At 35.4% G+C, this 9,423-nt stretch overlaps 1 protein-coding gene across 1 annotated transcript; it reads left to right on the top strand.

The window, feature by feature from the left end:
* The first annotated feature begins 1,149 nt into the window (after positions 1-1,149).
* LOC131042569 (protein EDS1L-like) lies at positions 1,150-8,559 on the top strand. The gene is made up of 4 exons (XM_057975887.2): positions 1,150-1,296; positions 1,623-1,953; positions 3,819-4,523; positions 7,905-8,559. The coding sequence occupies exons 1-4, from the start codon at positions 1,265-1,267 to the stop codon at positions 8,055-8,057; spliced, it is 1,221 nt and encodes a 406-aa protein (XP_057831870.2). The 5' UTR covers positions 1,150-1,264; the 3' UTR covers positions 8,058-8,559.
* The last annotated feature ends 864 nt before the right edge of the window (positions 8,560-9,423 follow it).

Below are 9,423 nucleotides of genomic sequence, written 5' to 3'. Positions count from 1 at the left end.
GTTGTTGCTTCCGTTGTGTTATTCTTGTTGCATGATCTGGTCAGTTCTCTTTGACAACCCATTGGACCATGGCTACACTAATAGATTAACTAGATTACAATGAATTCGTATAAAAGAATAAGGATGAAACCCTAGATCTGAAACCTACATGAGGATTAAGTTAGATCATGACAATTGTCTTCATCTTATTCTATGAAACAACGTGACCTATATTTAGCTCAATCTTAATATAAAAAAGCACTCTGAAGTTTAGCTTTGTGTAGTAAAGTAATAGGAGACCTAAGTAATTAATGACTGATTGATTAATTACTGGGTGATTTTCTTAATTACCCTAATAATATTTTCAATAAAAACCATTTTCATTCTAAAGGAGTACGAGGCAGTCCCATAGGACTCTAACCCATCTAGATGGTTGGTATTGTGGACTATAAAAGACCATTTCCTTTTTCCAACAATAAACATATAATGACAAACATCACAATACTAGAAAACCATAACAAAAAAATAGTTAATATAAATGAGGCATTGCAAACCCCAAAATTGTAGAAACAACCTTACGAGGATAAACAAATATCAAGGTCGGTGTAGGTAGTAATGAGATAAATGCTAACAATAAATAAATGTATTAGAATATGAGTTAATTAAAGAATGTGGGAATTTAATGTGGAAATATTATTAGAATATGTATTAATTAAATAATGTGGGAATAATATTACATTCTCGAAGGAAAAAAAAGTCATCCAACATGCTGGATAGATGCTGTCGGATTATATTATTATATAAATTAGCTTATCATTATTGTAGTGTGGATATCAAATCTTGCGAGCTGCAGAAGATACATAGTTTTTCAGGTTCACAAGTCATATGCGAGTTTTCCCTTAATGAAGGGCCCACAAAAACACAATAATAGTAGCTGTACGCGTCGACAAAATCAATAGCAATTTTAGAATGGATATCCACGAACCTAGATGACGTAAATGAGTATGACGTCATAGTCTAAAGTCTTATACACTTCGACTTTGCTCCATGTCTTTTCTTAAGACGCTGTTTCCAGGCAACTTCTTGTGTACGCAATGCCATTCTCGCTGGCTTTGCTTTGTACTTGTTTACTGGTAACTTCCTGTTTACGCAAGCGTACTTTCTCCGACTTTTCTTTGTTCCTGTAAACCCCTACCTACCACCTACCCCACCCATTACCCTATAAAACCCACTTACTTGAAAATCGAAATGATCAAAACAAGCAGCGAATATAGGCTTGCAAACCATGGATGAAGACTTGAAGCCCACTCGCCCACAGTGAGTAAAAGCTTGTTAATTTTATTTTTTGGTTGCAATTTTGATATAAGATTTATGTGAAACAAAATTTCTTCTCTTAGTTATCAAGGAATTGGTAGATGTAATAAATTTAGTTTGCAATGCATTTTGAACACAGTCAGGATTGGGTTTTCTGTTGGGTGCTCAAAAGAGGTATAGAAATTTGAACTTGCTTTTGAAAATTTATGTGGGTTTAACTAGAAATGTATTCATTCTTATAGAATTTCGACTTTTCCTATAAAAATTGTAGGATTAAATTTGTTTTCCGAGAGCCCGTTTGGTACTAATTGCTAGAATTTTTGCTTTAGGTTCACTGCTGGAGAGCAGCAGGCAATTTGTCTTTCTTCTTGTGAAATCCTGGAACAAGCTTGGGGCGAGACACGCAGTATTTCAAATAAAAATGACATTACTTATTTTCGTCGGAGTGAGAACGGAGGTGTAGTGTTTATCACATTCCCTTCACTTTTTATAGGAGATTTCACTACCGGTGATATCCCATATGAACAGTGCGATATACTGAGTGAGAAAGAATTTTTCGCTGCCAGCCTTAAAGGTGATGATGATCAACCGGCTCTTGTTCACAGAGGAGCTCTCAGCATGTCCTTGTACATTCTGAGAAATACAGATTTGGAAAACCAGGTATAGCACTTTACTTCATCTTTTGTAGTTTCTCTGTAATGTAGGTCTGTTATTGCATTCCAAAGCCACGTTCTCATAACCACTTGCAGTTTTTGTCCCCAACACAAATTTTATAGTAGGGGTCAGCAGTTGATGCGTTATTATCATCCTATGATTTTCAAAATTATATACATGGCTGTCTAACTATGATTTTATATTTAAGATTGCTAGTTTTCTTTTTCGGGCAGTTTATCTTCTCTCCCCTGCCTCCCCCTGCCACTATATAGTCTCACCAGTGCAACTATTTTCTGCTTTCTAGCTATTACATCTCGATGATGATCTGTATGATCTGAAATGTTGATAGATGAAAAACAATCTTATATTGTTTAATCTAAAATTTAAACAAATTCATCATTATAAACTGTGAAACTACATAACACTAATTGTACTACATAACACTAATTGTTAGTTCCTTTCAAATGAAGCTAAAGATCTGTACTAAATGATCATTTTAATATTGTTTTATTGTTAATTTTTGGGGAACTCCTCTTAGAATTTCGCTGAACTTTTTATAGATCAGTCAGAACTAGAATTTAGGATTTTCCATATACTTATGAATTGTTCTACCATTCAGCTATTGATCCCTTTAAAATCGGTCCATCTTTGGTCCAAGTGATTTATTTCAAACACTCTCTTATGCCATTCTATAGAATGCTTGGGGCTCATAGCCTAATCTTGCTCTAATATCATATCAAGCTTTTAATGGATCAGTTAGAATCTGAACCTAGAACGTTTTATTTACTGTTGGAGTGTTCTACCATTGAGCTACTGATTCCTTTAGGACAAATCTATCTTTGATCCCAGTATGACTTATTTTAATCAGAATTATTGATCATAAGTTATAAACTTGAGATTTCAGGACTCGACTATTTAGTATTTATATTGTTATATGTTTAAAATCTATCTGTGAGATATAAATATATCATCAGGCTTCAAACTTACCTGATGAGATGTTCTGTAGAGAAAAAAATTGATATTATGAAGTTAATTTCAGAAAACTCATCCAGATTTATAATTTTAGTATTCTTTATGACTTTATGTTTCATGTTTTGTTAGTTTGTTGATCTTTGGATTTGATTGTGTGTATAGATCCCAGTATGACTTATTTTAATCAGAATTATTGATCATAAGTTATAAACATGAGATTTCAGGACTCGACTATTTAGTATTTATATGTTATATGTTTAAAATCTATCTGTGAGATATAAATATATCATCAGGCTTCAAACTTACCTGATGAGATGTCCTATAGAGAAAAAAATTGATATTATGAAGTTAATTTCAGAAAACTTGTCCAGATTTATAATTTTAGTATTCTTTATGACTTTATGTTTCATGTTTTGTTAGCTTGTTGATCTTTAGATTTGATTGTGTGTATATTTTTTCATCAACATTTTAGATCATGTTGTAAGATCAATCTTTAAGATCAGTATATTTTTATTTTCTTTTATTATCTCATTATATCATAAAATATGATCCAAACTGATAAAGGAGAAAAATATAGAGTCAAATCAAAATATCAACAAAATAATATCATCTCTGAAAACTTTATGTCTCCAATCTGTGTTTTGTCACAATATTTGAAATATCACGCACTTAATTGACGGTGAAATTCTGACTGGATTTTTTCTTGTAATGATGTTCTATTTTTATCCCTAAGTTTCATGGGACAGATATTGTGCAAATATAAAGCAATATTGACCATCAGTCACTCATCTTATTTGTCAAAGTAATTGTTAGAAGAATTGGAATAACAAATATAATGTCCTTTAGATCCAGGGGATTAAGTTCTAAAAATATTGCTTTTTACTTGTTTGTGGCAATAGATTAATGCATTTTCGAAGCAAAGGAAGGATCAAACCATTATATTTGTTGGCCATTCCATAGGAGGTGCAATTGCAACTCTTGCTACGATCTGGGTTCTGGGAAAGAGGCTGAGACAAATTTCTGTTAACTGCATTACGTTTGGTTCTCCTTTGGTCGGAGATGCTGTTCTTATGGAATCAATTGACCGCGAAGATTGGTCTGGAAATTTTTGTCATGTGGTTTCTCAGCATGATATTGTTCCGCGGATGGTCCTTGCACTTTTTGAATCAATTGGACAACATTTGAATTCAATTTTTCCTCAGAGAGGGAGCAAACTGGACAATGATTCTGCTAATGTAACGTACTTTTCTACTCTAGAGGCTTGCAGGGAACTTCTTGACAATGTCAAGTGTCTTGGAGAACCTAGCCCGTATAAACCCATTGGGACTTGCATGTTCTGCTCAATCTATGGCGCAGCTTGCATTGAGGACCCTCAAGCTGTTTTGAAGATGCTAATTTTAACTTTGCAAAACACAGAAGGAAATGGTATTGTAGAAGGAAATGGTATTGCAGCTGCATTCATTTCTGAGCACATAAGTTATGGTGATAAGTTGAGACATGTTATTGAGAGTGAATACTCAACAAGGACTGCAGACATTGAAACAGAATCCTCCATTGAGATGGGAATAGTACTGCAATTAAAAGCAATGGGTTTTCGGTCTCAGGTAATCTCCTTTTCTTTTTCTCTTTCACTGTTTTGTTAGTATATCACTTAAACGACCTTGCATTTGAAACGTACATACAATATTTGGAAGTTGAATTATACTCTTTCGAGTTTGCTTGCATTTTGTAAGTGAGAGATCAGTCTAATTAACGTAAGGTCTTGTAATGAGAAATGGTTATTGAGCTTTTAGGATGTATTTTCATACATCATAATTTATGCATTGGTATATTCTAGAGATTAGATAGCTGTTTCTCTTACAATGTTTCAATCTATTAAAAGTGAATGCTTCTAAATTTAAATTGCGTAATCAGTTTAAAAAATAGAAAAAAATAAATAGTTTATTATGGTTTTTATGATCTCATTTAAACAGTACATTCTAAACTTTGATTTTTTAGATGGTTCATTTGAATTTTCACTTGCTTCTCCAGTAGAAATGAAATAGAAATGGAATCCTTTTATGATCTACAATCTTGAGTTATCTATTTTTTGAGTCTATAGATGACTAACCTGTACTCTCAATCTCAATATATCGAGAAGACACCTAACTTGCTTCAAAGATCTACATACCAAATTATCATTAGTAAAACCCATCTATTAGTGGCTGATTTCAAATAGAACACCTAAATACATCAAATTTCAAATTTTAAAATGTGCTATTTAAACCTTAAAAAATTTCAAATAAGCATACAAATTGCAGGAGCTTGCCCAAGGGAAGTTATTCTAGCCTATTTTAAGCCAGGGAGACTAGGGGAGGGGAGAGGAGCGAAGAGGAGGTTGATTTTATTTCCTTATATGCGGTAGCTTATTAAGATGCTCTGTTTACAGTGATTATTTTCTCTCAATGTTTACTGTATTAAAATATCGAGACTAACGAGTTTTATGGTTAAACAGAATGATTCTGCATTTGATGCCCTGAAGAAAGCTGAAGATCTAAAAAACAAGCATGACATGGACATTGAGACCTGTTGTGACGTTTTCACACATCGCCCCATTGCAAATGGGGACCCTTGCTTTTTTTGCCTTTTAGGGTTTGTTCTTTGGGTTTTTTTAGAGTTTTGTAAGCTAGCCTTTGCATTTTGAGTGTCGCCCAGGTGATCACATGGATAAGCAAGTCCGGCTTGAGTGATGTCTTGATCCTAAAATTTGGCTAAGTCTAGAATGTCCTGATCCTGAAATTTGACTAAGTCTAGAAACTGAAAAACCTCAAAAAACTAGATTTTGCAATATAACTCCTGGAGGTCTGAAACCACTCTCAAACATCCTGAAAGTATATATGGAATATAACTTAAAGTATAAGATTCTTTCTTATACTTAAATGTTATATTCCATAAAATTTATCCTGATAGAGAGTTCGAAAAGTCAAATTTCGCTCCTGTCCTTCACTGAGGATCCAGAGCGAATTTCGCTCCTGTCCCTCTCAGGAGGACCAAGGCGAGGCGCTCCTGTCCCTCACCAAGGGACCAGGGCGATAATACTTATTTGAGCCATTCCTAACCGTGTTTGGACAAATTGAGACATCAAAGGCATGGTGAAGGACAAAATGAGCATGATAGAGCATCCAGACTTGATCAAAAACAATGAAATGATGAAGTTTTTGCCTAGAAGGTCAAATTCGCTCCTGTCCCTCACTGAAGGACCAGAGCGATTTTCTTTATATGCACAATTTTAGACCTTTTTTGGACATTAACTTTTATTCATAGCATTAAGTAAGATGATATCTTCCTTAGCCAAGACTTTTTTTGATGAAAATTGTAACGATTTGGCCTAGAGAGCAAATTTCACTCCTGTCCCTCAGTGAAGGACCGGAGCTTAAAGTCTGACATTGCTTTGTCCTCACAGGATTTTAATGACTTGATGATTTGAAGAAGTCCAAAGAGATGCATTTTACCAAATGAATATAACTTGAAGTGCCGTCGTGAAGAAAAATGAACCAAAATGCAAAAATCGCTCCTGTCCCTCAGTCAGGGACTAGGGCGAAGTTCTTTGTAGCTCCCGTCCCTCTCCCAGGGACCAGAGCGAAATTCTTCATAAGGTAAAATTCAGGCAAAAGCAAGCAAGTTTTAAGTTTGAAGGCAAGAAAGGAGGGTGAAACTAGACCGTTGAAGATAAATTTGGAAGTTGGCAAAGTGTAGTTGAGCTTGAAAGTACAAATTCGCTCCTGTCCCTCAGGCAGGGACCAGAGCGAAATCTTCATGAAAGCTTAGATTTTGAATGTTGATCACGTTTCAATTGTCCAAAGGGGACCAAGGGACTTCATTTTACACGATGAAAGCAATGGCAAGCTTGAGAGATAGCAAAAGTTGGCCAGAGCATGAAGTTCGCTCCTGTCCCTCACCAAGGGACCAGGGCGATATCCACCTTAGAGGGCATTCATCCACCAAATCAAGACGATCAAGCTCGAGTTTTTTGGCAAACATGCCAGTCTCAACGTGAGGATGGAGGTTTTGAACATAAAATGCAAGGATCAAGACCAAGTTGATGGATCGCTCCTGTCCCTCAGTCAGGGACCAGGGCGATGAGGTTTGTACTCTTCCCAATTCTCCAATTTTGGCGCTCAAACACATTTTTGAATTTATTTAAATGCTAGAAAATTCGATAAGTTTGAAAATCCAATTAAAATGGCATTTAAAATTTGCGCTTGGTATTAATTAATTATTTTGTCTTGTAAGAAAATCGAATTTATTAATTTATAAACGAAGGCATTTAATAATTAATTATTAATTTAATAAAAAATCAAAGGGAGCGCTTGGTATTTTATTGTTTTATGAAGGTAGGCCCTTGTTATTTATTAAAAATCGTTTAAAATTGCTTTATTTTTACAAAAGTCGGCCTATATGATAGTGGGTGGTGTAAGCGCCTATAAAGGAGGTGAGAATTTTCATTTTTTCATCATCATTTTTTACCATCTACAATCAAGTGCGATTTGAAGAAGACAAAGGAGTAGTGCGAATTGTGTGTTAGAGGAGCGAATTTCATTCCAAGCAAGGGAGTACGAACTTGAAGTTTCAAGTTAGGCGAACTTGCCAAGGACATTGAAGAGCACATCAAAGATATCCCCAAGGGTGGCGAATTGACAAAGAGGACGTTCATTATCCTTCAAGATCACGTTGAAGCCATCAAATTTTGATTTTTGCCTAGGCGAATTCCTTTATTTTGGCATTTTAGAGTTAAGCTCTCAAGTAAGGTATGGCAAGATCTCTTGTTTTAATTTTGAATTTTGATCGTCATTGCCTTAAGCTTGAATTTTGAATTTTGAATTGTATTAGCTCAATCGTCATTTAGGAAATGATAATTCAAGGACTAATCATGAAGTTTCCTAAAATTAATTTAATCTATGCTATTCATTGCAAAATCATGTTTCTAATTTTGAAATGTTGTGTAGGCATCAAATGGAGATCTCATCAAGGAAAATCAAGCCGGATCAAGGACGGTCTTCGTCGGGACGATCAAGCCAGGACAGAGGCGACCTCTTTCAATCCAGCGTTCCAAGGCGAGGTACATCATCATCCTACACATCAAGGACACATGGAGTTAGGACAAGGGCTCATTGAAGAAGCAAATAATTTTAGAAGAGTTAATCAAAGATAACTTCTCAACGCTACCAAATTGAGTATCAACCAAGTGTCAGATGAGGTGGCATCCTAGTCATCACGTCTCCAATCAGTGAGGTCCACCTCAGCATGTCCAGATTCAATGTACTTAACTCATGGAAGGTGGCACAAACTCCGATGTACCTACCCCGGCTATTCATTGGTCGATTTTTCTAAAGAGGACATGTGTCCAAGCAATACAATTTTATCATTGGTCAAGCATTAAATGTTATGTAATGGTTGTAACAAACCCTAATTAGGGTTTTCATTGTTAAATCTTGGCCATTGATCTCGAATTGATCTAAGCCATCAAATTGTATTGTGGGCACTATATAAGCCCTGACATTTCATTTTGTAAGGTTAATGAGAGATAATATAGAAATAGTTGAAAGCAGTTAGTAGGTAGAGAGTAGTTAGAAATTGATAGAATAGTAATTAGAGTAGAATAGGGGGACAAGGCAAGAAATTGTTGCCATTGATTGTAAACAAACTCCATTTTCATTGAAGTAATGGTGAAGTGTGTCGTTTCTTGCAATTTGCATGGTTTCTTGTTGAGTCTTCAATCCTAGATGGTAGATGATTAGATGAATGGAGGAAATGAGATTGATTGATGGTGGAATTCGTATATCCATACTACTAGCAGTTTGTTGATTGCAGACTTGCCTTGTGTAGTCAACTGGAATCATTCAGCTTAAGCTCAATTTCAATTTGTCACTTCTTCATTGATATGCATCAACTTGATGGTGTCTATGCCTGCGGTGATGATTTGAACATCATAAAGCTTCCCTTAGAAGATCGCACTAGCCTTGTGGAGATGGTCCATTGATGTCAAAACAAGACCTAGTTAGAGTTTCATCAAAAATCAAATCATTGCTCCTACATTCTTAGTATTAGGATTAGATCTTCTCTTCGCCCTCATCCTTTTTCCATTTTTTCAAATCTAAGCCAGTAAGAGCCTGTGTTCCAGCAAAGCAGATCGGAAGTTCAATCATCAGATGTAAGTCCCCTTGTGATTCCAGCAAATCACATCATACCGCTGGAGCTTATCCACACGTAGAGACCCTACTAACCGGAACCTTGGAGTCATCCTGATTGATCCTTTTTCATGATATCTTCAGCAATCAGCGACTTTATTCAAGAGAGGATAAGGTACCTTTAGGTATTTTATTCTGTGTATGATTGTGTACAAAATACACGTCAACAAGACCCTAAATAAGGAGTTGAGCAAGAGCCAAAGTAAAATGGCAGAGCTGGAAATGTACATTAAAACAGTGTGTAAGGGCAACAGCCGTAGCTCCTATGATGTTTTCA

Source organism: Cryptomeria japonica, chromosome 5, assembly GCF_030272615.1.
Source record: "Cryptomeria japonica chromosome 5, Sugi_1.0, whole genome shotgun sequence".
Taxonomy (NCBI): domain Eukaryota; kingdom Viridiplantae; phylum Streptophyta; class Pinopsida; order Cupressales; family Cupressaceae; genus Cryptomeria; species Cryptomeria japonica.
Note: the sequence above shows the minus strand (reverse complement) of the source record. Positions and strands in the feature narration are given on the sequence as shown.